Source organism: Vulpes lagopus, chromosome 21 (genome assembly GCF_018345385.1).
Source record: "Vulpes lagopus strain Blue_001 chromosome 21, ASM1834538v1, whole genome shotgun sequence".
Classification (NCBI taxonomy): Eukaryota; Metazoa; Chordata; class Mammalia; order Carnivora; family Canidae; genus Vulpes; species Vulpes lagopus.
The window spans coordinates 31,934,709-31,958,538 of record NC_054844.1 but is presented as its reverse complement, the minus strand read 5'-3'; the positions used below and the strand labels follow the sequence as shown (position 1 = coordinate 31,958,538).

At 36.9% G+C, this 23,830-nt stretch overlaps 1 protein-coding gene across 2 annotated transcripts in view; it reads left to right on the top strand.

Moving 5' to 3' along the window:
* SLC2A13 (solute carrier family 2 member 13) overlaps positions 1 to 23,830 on the top strand; it is a 395,490-nt gene that overhangs the window by 242,712 nt on the left and 128,948 nt on the right. For both annotated transcript variants that reach the window (XM_041735867.1, XM_041735866.1), the window contains exon 6: positions 3,093 to 3,213. In XM_041735867.1, the coding sequence (XP_041591801.1) occupies positions 3,093 to 3,213 (121 nt within the window). The remainder of the gene's footprint in view (positions 1 to 3,092; positions 3,214 to 23,830) is intronic.

The following is a 23,830-nucleotide window of genomic DNA, read 5'->3' as shown; positions in this document are numbered from 1 at the left end:
GTATATGAGTATTTAAGGATTAGGTGATCATTTTAAAATTTATTGCATAAATAAAGTCATTTAAGATACCATTTCCATTCCTAAGGAGTTTATCATCTTAAAAGTTTATTTTACAAGTTCTATTGGGGCACCTGAGTGGTGCAGTCAGTTAAGCACCCAACTCTTAGTTTCAGCTCAGGTCGTGATCTCGGGGTCATGAGATGGAGCCCCAAGTCAGCTTCCATGCTCAGTGAGGAGTCTGCTTAAGACTACCCACCCTGCTGCATCCTTTCATGCTCTCTCTCAAATAATAAATAAATCTTTTTAAATATTTTTTAAAGTTTAAAAGTTTATTTTACAAATTATCATATGTCCCATATATGTGATCATATATGTATATATATATTTATATATCATATCACACACACACATCTATAAAATAAGCTATACCAAGACATATGTGATGCCCAATAATCTGGGGAGCTGTTTAAAACTCAGGTGTCTGATCTGTATTTTCTGGATATGCTGATTCAGAGGTTTATGTACCTCCCAAGCATTTGCTGCCAGTAGTAAATTAGGACTGAGAAACACTGCTATATATAATAAAGAATATAAAGGTATAATACTGACTTTTAAAGGATTGTCATCTAAAATGCATTGAAATAAAAATAAGTTTGTGCTTAAGAAGAGTTAAATCTTCAGCTTTTAGGAATTTTGTGTATCTAGGAGGGTCGGTTCACCATATTTTGCAGGTAAATTGGACCTTTTTAGGGAGGGATGCAAGAGATACACTGTACGTGCTGCAGAACTCTCGGCTAGGATATGTACCATATTAACCCTATGACCTTAATTGGATAGTCTTAAGATTTGTTGTTTTTTTTCCAAAAATATTCAATATTACAAAAATCTGTGGCACTATGGTCCATTCATTCAGCTAGTACTTATGGGGATCTGCTGTATGCCAGGCATTAGAACTGGACATATGTGAGTATGTGCTAGATATACCATCTTAGAGTTTATTTATACTTTGTCATGGAGATAGGTTATTTAATAAGCATTATAAAAGAAATGTATCATGTGTCCTTCATATCTTACATTATCAACATTTCCAGATGGAAAATCTCTACCAGTCTTCCCTGCCCCATAACAATGTGCCATGGAAGTAATTTGGGGAAATACTTTAAGGACCTGGGTTCTTTGATGGGCAGATTCACAGTAAAATTCAGGTTTGTTTTGGTTTAAAGAGGAATGGTTTTCGTAATAGACCTAATATATCCACTCTCTTTCTCAAAGACCTCTTTTCAGTTTCCCAGTTCAGGGCTCTGATCATCTTTTCAGAAAAAAAAAAAAAATGACTCCAAACTATTCCTACTTCTGGCTTGAGTTTTAACCCAGCAAGGGGCAAACAAACTGAGATTTTAGGTTCATGGCTTTTTTGACCCAGTGTGGCAAAAACAGACTTCTTATCTCCCCTTCAGGCCTCCCCTTCCTTCAACTTTTTTTCCTGTGATTTTGAAAGACGGTGGCTGCTGCTGCTGCTGCTGCTGCTGCTGCTACTTCTGCTATTTCTTATGACTATGATAATACAATAGCATTTTGTAGCATTGCCAAAATCTTTCAAATACATTAGGATATTTAAACTTCACTGCAATTTGGCAAGGTGAATATTTTCACTAAGCCCCATTTTATGGAAGACGAAATTGAACCTTGGAAAGGTCCTGTGCCTTGCCCAAGGTCACAGAAGTCAAGAAATGGCAGAATTGGAACTTATCCACAGCATTTAACTGGACACATCGCCCTCATCTTGAACACATACACCTCAGCCATTACACAATCCCATTGCACTTCCATAGTGCTTCCCAAAGTTCTTTTTTTATCCATTCATTTAATAATGTTTTTGCTTGGGACGCCTGGGTGGCTCAGCAGTTGAGCATCTGCCCTCAGCTCAGGGCGTGATCCCGCGATCCTGGATCGAGTCCCACGTCAGGCTCCCTGCATGGAGCCTGCTTCTCCCTCTGCCTCTCTTTCTCTCTGTCTCTCTCTCTCTCTCTCTCTCTCTGTCTGTCTCTCATGAATGAATAAATAAAATCTTTTAAAAACATAAATCATATTTTTGCTCATATCTTAAATGTACCTCCCAGTTCAATCAATAAAAACTTTATAACTGTGTAAATGCCTTCCATAAATTCCGTATTTTAAACACCTTTCCCTGTTCAAATTAATTGTACAAATTACTACAGTCATATTTTCTTTATTCTTTCTTCCTGTATCTCTTTTTGTATATTTTCTTAATGACTGGAACAATAGTCAGAAATTTGAAAACTTTCTTTTTTACTGTTAGGATGTCTCTCCGGGACTCAAAAATGAGCCTTTTAAGTGATATACTTAATCACTATTTCTACAACTTACAGATTCTGCTTCCAGATACCAATAGGAGGGACAAATGAATACATGTGCTGTATCATTTCTGGCACCTTCAAATCACGAGAAAAGAATGCTACTCCTCTTTAATAAGAAATGTTCTCTCAGCTGCTTTTGAAATGTTTAGTTTGTTAGTTTTTAGTTTACTGATTTGGATTCCTTTTTTTTTTTCATTTTGTTTTTATTGAAGTTTGATTATCCAAATACAGTATAACACCCAGTGGTCATCCCATCAAGTGCCTCCTCAGTGCCCATCACCCAGTTACCCCAACCCCTCGCCCACTGATTTGTATTCTTAAATGGTGGGTGCCATTAGAACAATTTTTTTGGCAAAGTAAGTGCAAAGTAAGTGATATGTTGCCTTTCAAATTTCTAACATCTTAGGCACCCAGTAATTCTGGTTGCATTAGTTGATTGTGAGACTGTTAACAATCCAAGGGTTTTTGTTTTTTGAGAAAATCATTACCAGTCTACGGCTTGGCTTAGCAAATAAACTTTCTCTCTTGTTCTATTTCACAATGAATGTGCTGGTTAGTTTTTCTGATAATCTGTGTATACATCAGGAACATTTTTTTATTTTTAACAATCCAGTGAAGATGTAGTTTTTCAGAGATGTGTCTTGCCAAACCCAGTCTGCTTTGAAAGAATGTTGTCAACTATTCTCTGATGTCAAACTTTTTTTTTTTTTTAAGGTACTACTGTAGCACTCCTTGTTCTTGCTTTGGGATTTCTGCTGTCAGCTCAGGTTTCACCACGCATCACTTTTGAACCAGTAGCTCCATCGGGTCAGAACACTACTTGCACGAGATACAGGTGAGTTCTCATAACAGTCCCCTGCCTTAACCTAATTCTAGTAACTTTTTGTTTGCATTTAACTTATCTAAAATTTGAGAGATGAATTGCGGCTTGCTTGTGGAGGAAGGTAAGAGGATGGGAAAGGTGGTGAGGAGGACCCAGCAGGAAGAGGAACAGCATGTGCAAAGACACAAGGATAAAAGTGCTGGAGGAAAAGTATCGACACACTACTGATGTTTTTCTAGAAATTAGAAGTTGGGATTGATACAGAATCTAAGCAGGAATATTGGGAAACCGTTTTTAGATCATCTGTGTATGACTCAGTGGCATCTTATTTTCCAGGTAAAATAAATTACTTTAACCAGTAATTAAACTTTTCCGGGATGTACATGTCTGATATAGAAGATTATCATCTGGATATTCTAACAGGCTTCACAGAGTTCCACAAGTATCTTCTCATTCATGTAAGCAGAAAAGGAGATTTCCTTTCACTACTGGAGTTCTTTCAGAGCACTAGGAAATGGAAAGAGATGATGGAAGAGAGTGAAATACATTCTGATGGCCAATTGTAGGCGTGGGAACTCTGTTAAGCCTAATGGTATGCACACTGTATGACCAATTGGTTGGAGAAATGGATGGACGGATAGACAGATGGACTAAAGAATGCACAAATTAGTTACTTAGAAATTGAATCTGGTAGCAAAATTCCAAAGCTTATAACTTTGTTTTAGTGGTTGAAAAGGCTAGCAGCCCCTTTAAAATATATGGATAAAACAAAACCTGGCATTATTTATTTATTTGGACAGCACACATGGGTTGGGGGGAGCAAGGAATAGGGGGAGAGAGAGAATCATAAGCAGGGTCCACACTGAGAGTGGAGCTCAACATAGGGCTTGATTTCATGACCCTGAGGTCATGACCTGAGTTGAAATCAAGAGTCAGAAACCTAACTAAGTCACCTAGGTGCCTCATGCCCTAGCGTTGAAAACAAAAAATGAAAAAAAAAAAACCAATAAAAATAAAAAATTAAAAATTTTAATTTAAAAATTTAAAAATTTTAATTTAAATTTTATTTAGAAAATAAAAAATTAGGGATCCCTGGGTGGCGCAGCGGTTTGGTGCCTGCCTTTGGCCCAGGGCGCCATCCTGGAGACCCGGGATCGAATCCCACGTCGGACTCCCGGTGCATGGAGCCTGCTTCTCCCTCTGCCTGTGTCTCTGCCTCTCTCTCTCTCTCTCTCTCTCTCTCTCTCTCTCTGTGTGTGTGTGTGTGTGTGTGTGTGTGTGACTATCATAAATAAATTTAAAAATTTTTAAAAAAATTATATTCTTCCAGCCTCAACTAGATGTATGCAAGTCTTAAGTCAATGGGTAAAATGATTTATTAATTTCTTAACTTTTAGTCATATACTCATATGAAATTAAAACATTACATTCATACACTAAATTCTACTTAGAATCCTCTTGGAACTTCATGTTGAACAGGTTTTGAATTTATAGTGGTTTCTCATTACAACAGTGAGGAGGAATGTATATTGTTAGGCCTTTCTGGTCCCAAATTGTGATATTCACTTTGCTTTAGAAATAAATGCTTATATTCCTTCTTCCTCTTAAATAAGCTTACTTATTTAAGGGCCCACTGATTTTTTAACAGTCTTTATCTTGTAACAAAGACTTAAAGATGTCTTAATAAAGGAAGTTAACTTTAGAATAGACTATTCTTCAGTGTAGTGATGTTTTCTTTCTTTGAACAGCCCATATCAACTGCTAGATGATAGAGCCATTACCAGAACTCTTCATGCTCTACTTTTGTTTTTTCTTGATGGATATTTAAAATGTTTTAACATAGTTACTTCTGACAAATTATTTTTAAAATTACTGTTGTTTGAGCAAGAGTTCTAGAAAGGATATCTTTAGATACAGTAATTTAGATTAAGAATAAGACTAATAAATGCATGGTCAGGCCATCTAAAGGCAGGAAGCCAGAGTATGAAAAACGTTTTATGAATTTCTGATACAGGAAAAGAATGACAAACTTTTGAAATATTTTCAAAATAAGGTAGTTTTCTTGATACCAACTTTTAAAGTTTAAATAAAAATATTTATTGCCCTAGTATAGTTTGCATGGCAGTTTATGATTATCCACCTGTTAATCCTTCTGATCTAAGTTGTCATTACCTAATATTTCAGTACCAAAGTACTGAGAGGTGGTACAGCCTAATTTTATTTTCACCACAAAAATGGCCAACAAATTTTGAAACAGAACCAATTTTAGATGTCCTTTGGGAGTCGTTGAATATGAAAAACAGTTATATATGTTGTACCTTCTTTCAGAGTAACATATTAGGCTCTGTGGGAATTGGACAGTATGTAAATATACTCTCAGTGATTTTATAAAATATACCTGCATTCTCTTACTGATTTTTGTTCTAGTCTCCTTACTGATTGTGTTGTTTTTAAAACTATATATATGACCTTTTTTAAAGATAAACATGAAAGTCATGTTTGTAATACAGTACCATAGAATGAGTACTGTTTAGGCTGTAAATGTAGGTACTATACTTTCCCAAAGGAATGATCCATATAGGAAAATTGAGCAAATAAAACAGATTTAAAAGGGAAATTGATATAATACCGATCTTAAAAATATTGTATACTGTTGATGAGAATGTAAATTGTTCTTCGTTTTGGAAAGAATACAATTGTGCCTAGTAAAAGTTAAATGCCTATGCCCACTGACTCGGCACTTCCACTTGTAGAAATCTGTAGACAATGGTGATGAGTACATGTCTATTCCAATTACAATTAAGTAGATTTAAGAAAGTGAGTGGTTCGAGAACAGAGGTTCTGTAGTTTAATTTAATAAATACTAATTGTGTGGCAGACACTATTGTAGGTTGGAGCCCATAATGTAGGTTGGGGGTCACTAAAGATCTGAACCCAAGAGATTGACTATTCTAAACATTTTCCAATGAGAACTTCTGCTTTTTATATTATACATACATATAATATATATTATATATATATATATATATATATATATTTAGATTTTATATATTTACTTGAGACAGCAAGTGAGAGAGAACATGAGCTGGGGGGAGGGTGACAGGGAGAGGGAGAAGCAGACTCCCTGCTGAGCAGGGAGCCCAACTCGGAGCTTGATTCTAGGGCCCTGGGATCATGACCTGAGCTGAAGGCAGATGCTTAACCAACTGAGCCACCCAGGCGCCCCTCGAGTATTTTAATTTTTTATTGAAGTATAATTAACATATAATGTCACTAGTTTCAAGCATACCTTCCACCTTGGTGACTTATTTATTTTAAAACTAGAAATTTGTTCCTCCTTATCCCTTTCACCTATTTGTTTTATCTGTCCACCCACCTCCAGTTTGGTAACCACTATTTATCTGTATTTAAGAGTCTGTTTGGGATGCCTGGGTGGCTCAGTGGTTGAGCAGTCTGCCTTTGGCTGAGGGCGTGATACCAGAGTCCAAGGATCAAGTCCTACATTGGGCTCCCTCCAGGGAGCCTGCTTCTCTCTTTGTCTGTGTCTCTGCCTCTCACTGTGTGTCTCTCATGAATAAAATAAAATCTTTACCAAAAAAAAAAAAAAAGAGAGAGAGAGAGTCTGTTTGGGTTTTGTTTGTTTGTTTCTTTTTGTTTTTTTAACTTCTACAGATAAGTGAAAGCATATAGTATGTCTTTGTCTGACTTATTTCATTTAGCATACCCTCTAGGTCCATCCATGTTGTTGCAAATAGTAAGATACCATTCTTTTTTTTTATGGGTGTTAGTATATAAATACCATATTTACTTTATCCATTCATCTGTTGATGGATACTTGGGTTGCTCTCTTAGCTTTTATAAATATTGCTGTAATACATAGGGGTGCCTATATCTTTTTGAATTCGTGATTTGTGTTTTGGGGTAAATAACGAATAGTAGAATTACTGGTTCACGTGGTATTTCTATTTTTAATTTTTTGAGGAACACCCTTACTTTTTTTGGCAATGTTTGCTGTAATTTACATTTCCACCAACAATGCATGAGGGTTCGCTTTTCTCCATATTTTTGCCAACACTTGTTATTTCTTGTCTTTGATTCTAGGCATTTTAATACATGTAAGGTGATACCTCATTGTAGTTTTGGTTTCCCTAATGATTAGGGATATTGAGGATCTTTTCATGTGTCTTTTAGCCATCTGTAATAATGTATATTCTTGAAAATAATGTATATTCCAGTTCTTTGCCCATTTTTCACCAGATTGTTTTTCTTAGGCATTGACTTGTGTAAGTTCTTTATAATTTTGAATACTAACTCCTTCTTGGATATGTCATTTGCAAATATCTTCTCTATTCACTGGGTTGCCCTTTTTAAATATTTATTTATTTATTATTTATGATAGACATAGAGGCAGAGACACAGGAAGGTTGCCCTTTTCTTATGGATGATTTTCATTGCTGTACAGAGGGTTTTTATTTTTTTGTAATCCTTATAGTTTACTTTTGGTTTTGTTTCCCTTGGCTGAGGAGATATTCATAAATATGCTGCTAAGGGTGATACCCAAGAGATTACTGCCTAAACTTTCTTTTAGAAATGATATGGTTCCGAGTCTCACGTTTAGTTCCTTAATCCATTTGGAGTTTATTTTTTGTTTAGTGTAAGAAAACGATCCACTTGCAGTTTTTTGTATATTGCTGTGCAGTTTTCCTAACACTATTTGTTGAAAAGACTTTCTTTTCATCATTGTACATTCTTTTGTCCTTTGTCATTAAATAATTGACTGTATAAGTGTGGGCTGTTTGTTCTGTTCCATTGTTACGTGTTCATTTTTGTGCTACAGCCATGTCTTGATTATAATAGCTTTGTAGTACACCTTGAAATCTAGGATTGTGGTACCTCCAACTTTGCTCTTTTTCAAGATTGTATTGGCTAGTTCTTTTGTGGTTGCATACAAATTTTAGAATTTGTTCTATTTATGTGAAAAATGCTGTTAGTATTTTGATAGGGATTGCATCAAATCTGTAGATTGCTTTGGTTAGTATGGACATTTTAATGATCTTTGAGCATGACATAACTTTCCATTTGTTTGTGTTCAATTTCTTTCATCGATGTCTTCCCAGTTTCAATGTACAGATCTTTCACCTCCTTTGTTAAATTTATTCCTAGGTATTTTCTTCTCTTTGGTACAGTTGTAAATTGAACTGTTGTTTTTTTTTTTTAATTTGTCTTTCTGCTACTTCATTATTAGTGTACAAAAATGCAAGAGACTTTGATTTATTAATTTTGTATCCTGCAACTTTACTGTATCAGTTGTAATGTTTTTTGGTAGAGTCCTTAGAATTTTCTATATATAGTACCATGTGATCTGCAAATAGTGACAGTTTTTCTCCTTCCCTACCAATTTGGATGATCTTTATTCCTTTTCCTTGTTTGATTGATATGGTAGGATTTCCAGTACTGTGTTGAGCAAAAGTGGTAACAGTGGACATTCCTGTGTTGTCCCTGATCTCAGAGAAAAATCTTTCAGCTTTTTACCATTGAATATGTTAGCTGTGGGTTTTTCATATATGGTTTTATTATGTTGACATATGTTCCCTCTAAATCTACTTTATTGAAAGTTTATACCATTAATGGATACTATATTTTATAATACTTTTTCTCCATCTATTGAGACTATCATATAGTTTTTATCCTTCCTCTTGTTAATGTGTTATCACATTGATTGGTTTGTGAATATTAAACCAGCCTTGGATCCCTGGAATAAACCCCACTTGATCTTGATGAATGATTTTTTAATGCATTGTTGAATTCAGTTTGCTAATACTTTTTATAGGATTTTCACATCTATGTTCATCAGAGATGTAGGCCCATAGTTTTCATTTTGTGTTGTATGTTTGGTTTAGGTATCAGGGTAGTGCTAGCCTTATAGAATGAATTTGGAAGTTTTCCTTCCTCTTCTGTTTTTTGAGATACTTTCAAAAGAGTAGGTGTTAACTCTTCTTTAAATGTTTGGTAAAAAATCACCTATGAAGTCATCTGGTCCTGGACTTTGGTTTGTTGGAAGTTTTTGGGTTACTGATTCCATTTTGTTACTGGTAATTGTTCAGTTCAAATGTTCTATTTCTTCCTCATTCAGTTTTGGAAGATGATATGTTTCTAGGAATTTATCTGGTTTGTTTTTTTTTTTGTCTAGATTGTCCAATTTGTTGGCGTGTAATTCTTCATAATATTGTCTTATCATTCAGTTTTGGAAGATGATATGTTTCTAGGAATTTATCTGGTTTTTTTTTTGTCTAGTTTGTCCAATTTGTTGGCATGTAATTCTTCATAATATTGTCTTATAATATTTTGTAATTCCTTGGTGCCAGTTATTACTTCTTGTCCTTCATTTTTATTCTTATGTATTCACATCTTTTCTCTTTCTTTTGTTGATAAGTCTGGCTAACGGTATTCTTATTTTGTCTTGTAAAAGAACCAGCTGTTGGTTTCATTGCTCTTTGTGTGTGTGTGTCTTTTGTTAATTTACTTCGCTTTAACCTCTATTATTTCATTCCTTCCAACTAGTTCTAGACTTTGTTTTTTTGTTTTGTTTTGTTTTGTTTGTTTTAAAGATTTATTTATTTATTTATGATAGACATAGAGAGAGGCAGAGACAACACAGGACGAGGGAGAAGCAGGCTCCATGCCGGGAGCCAGACGCGGGACTCGATCCCGGGACTCCAGGACAGCGCCCTGGGCCAAAAGCAGGTGCCAAACTGCTGAGCCACCCAGGCATCCGCTAGTTCTAGACTTTGTCCTTATTTGTTTAACTCCTCCAGGTGTAGGGCTAGGTGGTTTGAAATTTTTCTTGTTTCTTGAGACAGGTTCAAATCACTATAAACTTTCATCTTAACACTGCTTTTGCTATCTCCCAGAGATTTTGGACAATTTCTTTTCATTGTCATTTGTTCTCTGTGGGTTTTTTTAATTTCTTCTTTGATTTCTTGTTTGACTCATTTGTTCTTTAGTTTCCATGTGTTTGAGTGTGTTCCAGTTTTTTTTCTTGTAATTTAAGTTTCATACCATTATGGTAGGAGAAGTACTTAACGTGATTTCAGCCTTCTTAAATTTATTGAGAATTGTTGTGCAGCTCAACATGTGATCTATCTTGGAGAATGTTTTATATGCAGTTTAAAAGAACGTATATTCTGTTGATTTTGGATGCGATGTTCTGTCTATATCTATTAGGTCCATCTAATACTTCAGAGCTACTGTTCTCTTATTGATTTTCTGTCTGGGTAATCTTTTCATTGATATAAGTGTAGTGTTAAAGTTCCCTACTATTATGTATTACTGTCAATTTCAACCTTTATGTCTGTTAGTACTTTATATATTTTAGTGCTCTAATCTTGGGTGCATAGATATTTAAATTCTAATATCCTCTTGTTAGATCAATCTCTTTATTATTATGTGGGACCCTTCTTAGTTCCTTGGACAGTGTTTTTAAGTCTGTTTTGTCTGATACAAGTATTGGTGCCCTAGCTTCTTTTTTCAACTCCATTTTCATGGGGTATATTTTCTATCCCTTCACTTTCAGTCTGTGTCTTTAGGCCTGAAGTGAATCTTATGTAGGCAGCATATAGATAGGTTTTGCTTTTTTCATTTATTTTGTTTTTTGACTGGGTCATTTAACTCATTTACATTTAAAGTAATTATTGGTGGGTATATACTTATTGCCATTGTTTTCCTGTTGTTTGTACTGATCTGTTCCTTCTTCTCTTACTGTCTTGTAGTTTGATGGCTTTCTTTAGTGTTATGTTTGAATTCCTTAATTTTTGTGCATCTGTTAAAGGTTTTTGATTTGTGGTTAACATTGGGTTCATATATAATATCTGATGTGTATAGCAGTCTATAGTAAGTTGATTCTCACTTAAGTTCAACCACATTCAAAAAGCATTTTTTTACTCATCCTCCATGTATTATGTAGACAATGTCATATTCTACATCCTTTTATCTGTGTGTCCTTTGACTTTTGTAGGTATAATTGATTTTATAGTTTTTGTGATTTCACTCTCATGATGCCTTTATAAGTGGTTAATCTACTACTTTTATTATACGTTTGCTTTTACCATTGAAGTTTTTCCTTTCAGAATTTTCTTCTCATTATGGACTCTTCTTTCTAATTTTTCTTTTTTCTACTTTAACATTTCTTGTAAGGTTGGTTTCGTGTTGATCAACTCCCTTAATTCTTGTTTGTCTGAGAAACTTTTTATCTCTCCTTCTATTCTGAATGATAACATTGCCAGGTAGGGTATTCTTGTTGGTAGACTCTTTCCTTTCAGCACTTTGACTATATCATGCCACTTTCTTCTGGCATGCAAAGTTTCTACTCAAAAATGTTGTTAGCCTTATGGTGATTCCCTTGTATGTACCTGCTTTCTTTTTTCTTGTTACTTTGAAATTCCCTCTTTATCACTACTTTTTGCCATCTTAATGGCTATGTCTTCTGGATCTCATTGGGTTCAACTTATTAAAGACTTGCTTTGCTTCCTGTACCTGACTGTCTGTTTCCTTACTCAGATTAGGAAAGTTTTCAGCTATTATTCCTTCAAATAAGTTTTCTGCCCCATTCTCTCTCTTCTTCCTCTTCTTCTTCTGGAATCCCTATAATGTGAATGTTATTGTGCTTGGTGATGTCACTAAGTTTACTTAATCTATTCTCATTTTTTATTCTTTTTTTTAAGATTTTATTTATTCATGAGAAAGAGAGGCAGAGACATAGACAGAGGAAGAAGCAGGCTCCCTGCAGAGAGCCTGACCTAGCACGGGACTCGATCCCGGGACTCCAGGACCACACCCTGAGCCAAAGGCAGATGCCCAACCGCTGAGCCACCCAGGTGTCCCTCATTTTTTATTCTTTTTCCGTTTTGCTCAATAGCTGAGTGGCTTGTCATTACCCTGTCTTCCATCACTGATCTATTCTTCTGCCTCCTGTAACCTGCTGGGGTTTTTTTCCCCTCTAGTATATTTTTCATTTCAGTTATTGAATTCTTCAGTTCTTACTGGTTATTTTTTATAGTTTTATCTCTTTTTTTTTTTAAGCTCTCACTGAGTTAATCCATTCTTAAGTGTAGTGAGTATTTTTATGACCATTGCTTTGAAATCTTTATCAGGCATATTACTTACATGTGTCTCATTTCACTCTTTTACTGTTATTTTGTTTTATTCTTTATTTTGGGACATACTCCTCTGTGTCTTCATTTTATCTAACTCTTTATGTTTGTTTCTATGTATTAGAAGTCACCTACATCTCCTGATCTTGAAAGTAGTGGCCTTGTATAGAAGAGGTCATGTGGTGCCATGTAGGGCAGTCCCCCATGGTTACCAGCACCAGGTGCTTTAGCCGTATCCTTTCTGTGGGCTGCATGTTCCCCCATGGTGTGGTTAAACCTTGATTGCTTTCAGCTGAACTAGTTGTAATGACCCACTTTGCCTCCTGTGGGCTCACTGGGCAAGTGATGGTCCCCAGGCTGTTAAGAGCCCTGTCTGTGGCAGCTATTGGCTTTTTGGCTATTTGGCTTTTTGGTTAGCAGTCAGACTCCCTATCTGCCATTAGCTTCTCTGCCATAGGTGTTGGGACACCGAAGGGGCAGTGCTTGTGGCCAGCAGAGGCTCTGTGTGGCCAACAGAGGCTCTCGTTGGTGGGCAGAGCCGTTAGTCAGCCTGGTTGTTGGAAGTTACCGTCTCTGCCACAGCTGCAGGTGCACCAAAGGGCAGCAGTTAAGAAGCTCATCTGCTGGAACTGCAGACACATTGTTGTGTGGCCTTGTGTCCCCTGATTCCCAGGTTAGCAGTCACTTAGACATAGTACCAGTCTTTGCCCAGGCTGCCTACAGGGTATGGCAGATAAGGAGCCACTTTGGAGGTAAGCCTGCCTTTTCCACGTTGGGCAGATTGCAGGAGATGGGTCCACAGAAAAATGCTGGGATGGGCATACATTGCTAGCAAAGTAAGTGGAAAGTATTAGAACTGGCTCCCCATGCATCCAGCTGTCTAGGCTGGGGGATAGGGAAGAGAAATGGCACCTGCAAGCACTTTTGTTCCTGAGAAATTTCCTGAAAGCCCTTGCCTCTCCAGAACATGTTGTAAGATTAGTCAGTAAAGCTTCCTAAATACCTCTGGGTGTATTTCAAACTGCTGCTTCTGTTGTGTGTCCCAGGCTCTTATTTTGGTGGCTCTTTCAGGGCAGGGGCTCAGTTTCTTATCACCCTCTGGCTCTCCTGGAGTAAAGCCCACTCATTGTTAAAGTTCCCAGAGTTAAGCCCCACTTATTTTTAAAGTTCCCTAAGTTAGGTTCTAGTTTTCACAGCTAGGTGTTATGGGGATTTGTATTCTTAGTAGGGTGCCCAGGGACAGGTGTGCCTGGTGTTATGTCTGATCTTCTCATTTCTTCATACTTCTGGTATTCCTTCCATTCATGGTTAGTCTTACTGGTAGGTTCAATTCCCAATCTTATTTCACCTCTTTTACCCTTTTCACTGCAGCCTTCTCTGTATAGTTAACTGTGGAAGGTCTCTTCTGCCAGTCCTCAGGTTGTCTTCGGTTAGTTGCATAGGTGCAGATGTTATCTTATTAAGTCTGTGGGGCAAGGTGAGTGTAAGACTCTCTTATTCCATCACCTTCCTCCAATATCTAGAATATTTTGATTTTTTTAAAGATTTTTAAAATTTATTTGACAGCACAAGCAAGAGGAGGGGCAGGCAGAGGGAGAGGGAGAAGCAGACTCCCTGCTGAGCCGGGAGCCCAGCTCAAAGTTGATTTGAGCCCAGATCAAAGTTGCAGGTTGATTTATTTATTTTTTTAAGAGACAGGTTGATTGATTTATTTATTTAAGGTTGATTTATTTATTTTTTTAAGAGACAAGTTTTCTCGTCTCCAATTTCGGTAGTATAATGGTTTAATGTTAGACATTGTTTCTGCTTGGATAAATCAAAGATATAAAGTACAGTTACAATGGTTAGATACATCTTTTGTCATCTAAACTTTATTGTAGTTTCTACATAACTGTAAAACTGACATGAATAGTTTGGTTTGATTTTTGTTTAAGACTGAAGAGTACGTCTTATTCTCAGTGTTCTAGACAAATGAGTATAATGTAATTCTGGTGGGGTCCAAAGTAGACGTTAGTTGGGCAAAGATACTATGAATGAAAAAGTATTTTAAACGTAAAATGTTCTGCTTTGTGAATATGTAAGTATAGTATAAAGATTTCTTTCGTCCCATTTATCCCCCTCCTTTAAAATAAACCATAGTTTACAATTGGTAGATCTGTCTATATATAAATATATATTAAAGAGAAAAGATATATATCTGAAAATCACCTAAATCTGCTTTATTAGACTACAGTTCACTTATTGCATAGAAACTGGACTTGGCTTTACATTCTTAATGTACATTTACTTTTCCTAAAGATATGAACTTAACTCTCTTTATTTTCTTTTATTTTTTTTTATTTATTATTTATGATAGTCACAGAGAGAGAGAGAGAGAGAGAGGGAGAGAGAGGCAGAGACACAGGCAGAGGGAGAAGCAGGCTCCATGCACCGGGAGCCCGACATGGGATTCGATCCCGGGTCTCCAGGATGGCACCCTGGGCCAAAGGCAGGCGCCAAACCGCTGCGCCACCCAGGGATCCCCTTAACTCTCTTTAAATTGAATTTTCTTTTACTACTTAAATCATTTATGTATATCTGGTAAATTATGACCAAATTTTTGTTAGATTGCATACAGTAAATTGAAATACACACTTGGTACACTACGGGGAAAAAAAAAATCCCAGGGCTCAATCCCAGGACCCTGAGGATCTCATGATCTCATGAGCTGAAGTCAGATACTTAGCCACCTGAGCCATCCAGGCACCTCTCTTTTAATTTTAAAATTAATGATATTTCATTCCAAGGCCTGGTTATATTTATGTGAAATGAATGTATTAAAGAACCTCTTGCAGATCTCCTTTTTATTGTAAAAAGGTGAAGATAGAAACAAGTTGATATTAAAAATGTACAGCCAACTAAATAAAAGCTCTCACAGGGTGCTGTGGCTGGGAGGAGTAACTCTAGAGTGGGTATCATCTAACTCCTGTATCTATCATATACTGCTAATATGGCCTTGGGCTCTGTACCTTCGAATTACTAATGTACTATCCCTCCTGTATCCAATTAAACATATTTTCTTATGAGAACTATCAAAGCTTTGAGGGTTCATACCTTTCCTAAGTAACACTTCCCTCGACCTTTGACATTTTATTACTTTTTAAATTGTGATCTCAGTATATGCAAATTGCTATCATGAAACCCTTGAAAGTAGACACATATTTCCTAAAATCTGTATTTGTGAAATTTCAAGGTATAATTGCCCTAGGGTTTTCATCTCATTCATTCATTCATTCATTCATTTATTCATTCATATGTTCATGCATGTATTTAAAAATATTTATGAAACACCTACTTACAGGATTCTAGTAAGGATAAATTAATGTAAGAAACCAGTGCCTAGCACATAATGAGCCTTTAGTAAATATCGCAGCCATTGTTATAATTAACAAAACTTCTAATGGAGGTGAGCTCGGGATGATGCTAGTTTTTCAGAGAAGATTACCCTGAAGATAGGATGCTTAAACTGAGCTCTGAAAGGGAGAGAGGACCATGCCAGGCAAAAGAAAAAGCAGATGCAAAGGCCATGCCAAGGCACAAGGAACTAGGTAAGTGCAAGGAACTGAAAGAATGCTAATGTAAGTAGAGAAGCATAAGAGAACACTGGTAAGGTACGCAGGGCCAGATTCTTGCTGGACCTCAGAGGTCTTGTGAACAATTCTGATCTTCAGTCTAGGAGCATGAACTCATTGAGAAGTCTTAAGTAGGGTAGTGTCTTGATCAAACTTTAAATTCTAAACCTTCTCTCTGGGAGTGGGGTATACAGAGGGCATATGCTGATGTAGGGAGACTGGTTATTAGAGTTCTCTGTGAAAGAGATGATAATTGCCTGGACTATGGTGGTAATATGGAAAACAGACAGACAAATTCTAGATATATTCAGGAGAGAAAAATCAACAGGGATTAAAAATAAATAATTGATTAACTATGAGCAACCAGGTAGAGTAGATGATAAAGATGAATGGCATTACTGGATAAGGCAATCACCATGTTTTAGTAGGAGTTGACAAAAGAGGCTGGGCCTCTAATTCATTTTTATTTTCCTTTTAAAAATTCTTAATTGAGAATCTTACTGAGAATCATGGAAATGTTTTAAGCTACCCATCCTTCGTTCCCATGGATGTGCCTCACCAGAATAGTAGAGGGTATGTTAGAAATACTCTCAGGTGATTCTAATACATCTTCAGTTAAGAACCACATACGATAATGCTTCAATTTTTTTTAACTGCCAGCTCCCTTTCATTACTTATTTTTTCCCTCGAACACTGTTAAGGCAAGAATACAAAAATAATGTGGTTCTTTTTCTATTGAGTAATATTTTCATGTTTTCCTCTCTAGATGAAGTTTTCAAGCATTGAAATTTACAAACTGTTGCTTCATTATAGACCTCCCTATGGTGATGACACTAGCTTTGAGAAACTGTATATGCCTAACTAATTAGCCACTCAGTGTTTATTTACAGTAAAAATATTTTTGCATTCACTACACTTTCCTTCTCCTTTGCCAACCTTGGGTAATTTAGCACACGTTGTTGGCATGATACTATAAAACTGTTAGACTCAGTCATAAAACTTAGAATACGCAGAAACCTTGTTAGCTTCTATTTTTTTCCAGTATTTGGCATCCTGGTGATGATGTGTTTGTATCCAGTAATTTAGCAACTTGACAATGAATAAACTATTATACTATGAATGGAAACTTTACATTTTTGTCAAATTTTGTCTTCTACCTACTGATTTCCTTTAAAATTAAAATTATTTTAATTTTTTTGGCCTGATTGTACAGGCTGATATGCTTTGGAGATTAGAGAGGAAAATATGTCTGTTGAATAATATCCACAGATCTACTTCAGACGAAGAAAAATGTACAAATATGAGAGTTGAAACAAAAAGCCCATCTGACCTTATCATGTACCTTTACCTCCAAATGGTTATACATGTCTTTTGCTAGCATTTAAATACCCAGGCTTGAATTTGATGTCTGGATGAGAGAATCATGGCAGAAATTCTTGGAGGAATTTGGCCACTTATGGGACGTTTTCATTTTTGCCTTTTTTGCTTCTCAAGAAGCACTTCTTGACTGTGGAAAATACCAGTTTGAATTGGGGATCCTGCTATTGTGGGGGCTTTGCAGGTCCTTGGCCAAATGCCAAGGCATGAAGATAAAACGGTTCTGAAGATAATGAAAGGCCCTACTCAGGGAACATGGCTTCTTCAAGGAGTATATGACTGAGGTTGGGTCATAGTGGGTGAACAGGAGAATGGCACAAAAATAGGGTGGCAGGCCAGTGACAGACTGTTCTGGGACCTTTTCATTCTTGAGAATTCAGAACACCATCTTAGACTACTGAGAAACCTTTGAAGGGTGATGAGTTGAAACGACATATTCAGATTTGTGTTTTTAAAAGATGACTCTGATTAAAAAAAAATTAATTAAAACAAAAGATCAGCCTGGCTGCAGAGTGGAAAACTAATAGAGAACGATAGAGGGTAGTAGAGGGAGGTGATGTAAAAAGAGTTCAGGATTCTAGGAAGGAGGTAATGCAACATTGACATTGGCCATGGAGACACAGACTTGATAGTTTGGAAGGGAGTGACAGGACTTGGTGATTGGGTGGATGATGTACAAGGACAGATGCTTTAGGCAGGATTAGAATCGTATTCAGGTGTGAGATCCCTGGGTGGCTCAGCAGTTGAGCGTCTGCCTTCAGGCCCAGCGCATGATCCTGTAGTGCCAGGATCGAGTCCCATATCAGGCTCCCTGCATGGAGCCTGCTTCTCTCTCTGCCTGTGTCTTTGCCTCTCTCTGTCTCTCATGAATAAATAAATAAAATCTTAAAAAATAAATAAATAAAAGGAATTGTACTCAGGTGAGAGGATCCCAGGGATCTGAAACTTCACTGATGTTCACATCTTGGAAGCACTGTTCCAGGGGTATAAGTCTTTTTTCCTTGCTTTCCAATTAAATATAGCAGTCAAATAGTAAGAACAGTATTTAGTATTTGCTATCACTTATATTCTTATTTGAAACATCAGTTTCATTCCTTCTGGAAGTCAGGAGACTTTTTGAGAAAAGCTCTTATGAACTTGTCTGTTTAGGTTTGAAGTAACACAAAAAGGCAAAGCGAAAACGCCTATCTCTCATAACTCAAGAGCTCTGGTCATTGTAATGAATAAATCAACCTGGAAGAGTTCTGTCCACATTTCAAGCCAACCCACTTGAGAATATCATCCCTGCTTTATTCTGTGTAAACAAAAATAATACACTATCCACTACTGTGACAGCAACTGCAACTATAACCACTGGGGTATTCCCTTACAATAAAGGCCACGGAAACTACAGATAAAATGAGTATTAAATGGAGTTTCTTTTTTCTTTTTTTTGAGATTTTGCTTATTCCTTAGAGAGAGCATGAGCAGAGGAAGGGCAGAAAGAGAGAGGGAGAAGCAGACTTTCCACGGAGCAGGGAGCCCAAGGATCCGGGGCTCCATCCCAGGACCCCAAGATCATGACCTGAACCAAAGTCAGACGCTTAACTGACAGAGCCACCTAAGCACCCCTGAATGGAGTTTCTAAAAAAAAACTTAACTATTCCCTAATTAAGTTTCAATAAAATAAGATACCTTCTTATAAATTATGATATTGAACGAGTGATGAAAACAGTTCAGATATTAACACTTAAACATTCTGGTTTGTGAAATTGGAGCATTTCCATCACAGTGTAAAAGCATGTTACACACCTCCTACTATGTTTGCCCTACCTTTTGCTGTGTACCATCCTTTTTTAAAATTAAAAAAAAATACAGAGCATAGCAGTGTGGTTAAAAGACTGTCTTTAGTGACTAACTTTGGAACCTGTCTTTGTTATGTGGGTGGGTGGATGGATGAGTGGCTGGCTGGCTGGAGTTGAGAGAAGGTAGATGATGGTACTGGCTGAAGGAAGTCTTTAGTATAATTTCATAATCCTGGGAGTCAGGTATATTTGCTAGATTTGGAGACACTTTGTTGCTCTAAAATAGTTTCTGATGTGGGAAGCTTCCAAGCCTTTGTTTCTTCAGAGTGCTTGGCCTTTACTTGTAGTCATGTCTAGAGCACGATGAGTGATTGATTTTATACGCCTGCTCACAAACTCAGGTGGGAAGATCTCTGGGCACATGAGTCGCACACTGTGCAGGTTATGCTTCAGTGAATTTTTCAGATTGCTGCTTGGTAGTAACAAGAGAATATTTGCCTATATTAATAATAGGCAAATAGCAAAACAAGATAGACTGACACATGCCTCTTGGACTATAACATCTAGATTATATGGTGAATCAGTTAGAAAACTAGAAAAATGAAATTACATATCCAGAACAGCTTGGTTATAGAAGCAGACATCCAGTAATTGATTGTGGTATGATTCTACACACTGTAGCACATCAAAGAATACACCACTTTAGGAAAAATATTTATATGCATTTATAGTCAGTTCATTGTTTAATAAACATTTTTGAGAGTGGCAGTAGGTCAGGGGAAGTTGAGATCAAAAGGAAAAATGGAAGCCTTATATTCCACATTCACAGTGAGGAGGGAGGAAAATGCAAATAAATAACTGCAAAGTAGTATGATCAAGGCTGACAGATGTATCAGAGCATGCCCTGGCATAATTCACTTCTCCTGGGGTCATCACAGAAGGCTTCACACAGGAGGGTTCTTAACATTATTCTAGATGCCTTCTTAGAGTGGTTTTTCAGCTGCATAAAATAAATTATCTGACTACAAGGGAAATCCATTATATTGAAGTATGGCTGCCAAATATTTTTTAAGTAAACCTGTTATATAGTAATGTATCTAGTTCTTCACTAATTGAGTAATAGATCTAGCTGGAGAGCTAAGCAAAGTTTCAAAACCACAGTGAATGTAAATGGCTTTTGAGATTTCTGCAACTACTGTAATGGGGTATGAAAATATATGTGATTTCTACTGTCAGTAGTTTATTGCCTACATTCATGACTGAAGGAAATGCTGAATTTTAGTCAAAGGCTAATGAAAAAGAGGTGTAATTTTTTTCTCATCCCAGTCTATAGGCCTCACGTAGTAGTGAGCTTTAGTTAATTCTTCAAGGGTAAGAGTTTCTCAGACCAGTGAAAGTAGAGATGGCCCCCAGGGCATGTGTCAAATGGATTAGCTCTTCTGGGAATTCTAAAGTTTAATAGTGCTAGAGAAAGGGAAACCAGTCATGGGATAAGGTGGAAGGAAGGGACAGGGCTTTTAATAAGGCAAGATTATGTGGTAGATGAAACACATTCAACAGCATTGTTCAGGAAAGTAACATGATCACATTTGAGGTTTGGAAAGAGTTTTCTGCATGAAATTTTAGAGGACTTATTGAAAGGAGAGGACAGAGACCTCCAAAAAGAAATAACAGGAGTCTGAAGTTACTGCATGATGGTGAGCTTGAGGACAAAGGTGTCTTCTGAGATGTGTGATTGGGAATAGACGATTAGAGAGAAAGAAACTGTGTTTGGATAGTTCACCTCTGTGGGTATTCCGTGTGGGTTAAGTGACCCCAGGTGATACGCCTAGGAAGTTAGATGGACCATAAGTTCAGGTATGCTTTTTATTTTTTAATTTATTTATTATATTTTTTAATTTATTTAAAGATTTGTTTATTTTATTCATGAGAGAGACAGACAGAGAGAGAGAGAGAGAGAGAGAGAGGCAGAGACATGGTGGGAGAAGAAGGCTCCTCACAGGCAGCCCGATGCAGGACTCGATCACCAGACCCGGGATCACACCCTGAGCTGAAGGCAGATGCTCAACCACTGAGCTACACAGGCATCCCATACTTTTTATTTTATTTTTTATTTTTTTTAAAGAATTTTATTTTAATTTATTTATGATAGTCACAGAGAGAGAGAGAGAGAGAGAGAGAGAGAGGGAGAGGCAGAGACACAGGCAGAGGGAGGAGAAGCAGGCTCCATGCACCGGGAGCCCGATGTGGGATTCGATCCCGGGTCTCTGCGCCACCCAGGGATCCCTTTATTTTAAAATAATAATAGTTTCTTTCAGTCTTAGTATATACAGGTGTCATTCCACATTCTTTTTTAATATAATCTTGTATTACCTTTAAGCTTTCTTAAGTGGAAGATGCTATCATTATTTAATTTTATGGATAAGGAAATAAGGCTCAGAGAGATTATATACAGGCTTCCTGGGAGTAATGGAACTGGTAAATAGCAGAGCCACCTTGTTCGTTCCTCCACCTTCTTTAGACAAACTACTGGCCTTTCTTTGAATATGTATCAGTACTGCCCAAATCTATAAATATTTTAAAGAAACACTTTTAACTATCTATTACAAAGCAAAGGGAAGAGTTTCAATTTCTGCACATTTAAGTGCCAGGTATTTAAATACTAAGTTCTTATTTAACAAAATACTTCCCTGAAAACAAGTATCCAATGATGAAAAATTTTAAAACCAGAGGCACCCTAATTAAATTTTGTCCTAAGTGTGCCATTTAGTTGAACTAACATTAAAACTAAAATTGCTGCCAATCATCTCACCTTTTCAGCAACTCTGATCCTAAAATAAGAGATACCTTGATAAACACCATGCTCTCGTGGCCTGAACAAAGTCCTTACCGACTTGTAGAAGAATCATTTATGGAAAGAAAACGATGCCCAGGTTAGAAGTGTTAAGGAGTAGGTTTATAAATCCCTGCCTTAGGACCTTACCAAAATTAGAAATGAGTCTCTTCATTTTCCTAAGCTTGCTTTTGATTCTTTTTAAGAAGAAAGACATTAGAGGCACCTGGGTGGTTCAGTCAGTTAAGCGGCTGCCTCAGCTCAGGTCATGATCCCGGGGTCCCGATGTGGTACTCAATTCCCGGATCGGGATCACGCCCTGTGCCAAAGTCAGACGTTCAACCACTGAGCCACCCAGGCATTCCGCAGACAACATTTAGATATCCCCCACATTGGTTCAGCCTTCTGGGAAGGTGAGATTTTATTTACCCAAAAGTATGTCTGGTTCTGGACCCCCAGAGAGGGAGCACAGTATACACAGAAGCAGTTGCTTAGGGATGCCTGGATGACTCAGTGGTTGAGCATCTGCCTTTGGCTCAGGTCGTGATCCCAGAGTTCCAGGACCAAGACTTGCATCAGGCTCCCCACAGGGGGCCTGCTTCTCCCTCTGCCTTTGTCTCTGCTTCTCTCTTGTGTGTCTCTCATGAATAAATAAATAAAAATCTTTAAAAAAAAAAAAGGCAGTTGCTTATAACTCAACTTCATTCTTTGTGTGTAGAACTAGGCATTTGCTTCAGGTGGGAAAGATAGTCTGACCCTTTTTATCACCTCCCACTAGAAAATGATTGCAATGGTGGTGGTCAGCCATATGTCTCTTTTCTTCTTTGAGGTACATTCAATGGAGGAGCCCCCTTCTTTCTCTAAAGCAACACTGAAACAGAGAACAGGATGACACCTTCTTGACACGAATTTCTCACAGGAACTGTATAACATTTTAAGTTCTGTTTGTTGCACTGTAGAAAGTACATGTGAATATTGATCTTACTTTAATTGGAGCAACCAATTAAAGTCACAGTTTGTACTGTCATATTAATAGGGCTTTAATCCCATAAAAGGGAATTTGACCAGAATATCCCAGAACAATTCCAGAAACTGATTCATTTTTATTTCTTCCCAATGGAGTGTTATTTCTCATGGAAAAGAAACAACCCGTGTGAATGAATGTCTGATCAAAGTACTATGACTTACCAAGCTACTTATTTTATACAGAATTTGTAACAAGTAATATTACAATCATTAATAACCACTTAATACATCTTAATACACCCAAAACCTTACACACCTGTATCGTAGTCCTCTGTAAACAATACTATGCCTTGTAACTGAAAACAGATTCCATAACACCTTTTAATACCCCATTGTTCTGAAATGTCAGAGGACAAAAGATATATTGAGACATTGCTCCTATTCTCATGGAAATTTGAGTTTGTAGAAGAGAAGGATGCTTTTACACAATTACCTATAACCTGTATTTTGACAGAAGAGTAAAGAATATCATTCTTTTTGATTCTCAGCATTGTGAAATAGATAATTCTATCATTTTTGGAAGGTAAGCTCTGAAAATTTACTGTAAACTGTGTAGGAGTACTTAATTTGCAGTGATAAACTCAAAGCTCAGCATGTCTTGAGTATTCCGTATTATTAGGTAGCTAATGATACAGATCTGTTTCTCATTCCACTGCTTTTTACTTGATAACATCTAGTATAGCTGGTATTTTTCTCCACATGCATCCATATTGCATAGGTACCCATTTTTGTAGAATCCTGTTAGTCTATGGCATTAGCATTGGTGATGATGGCAATCCTGTGGTAATTTCATCTTAGAACGAATTTTTTTGAAATGATGCTATACATTAGGACCAGCTTGTTGGTAGA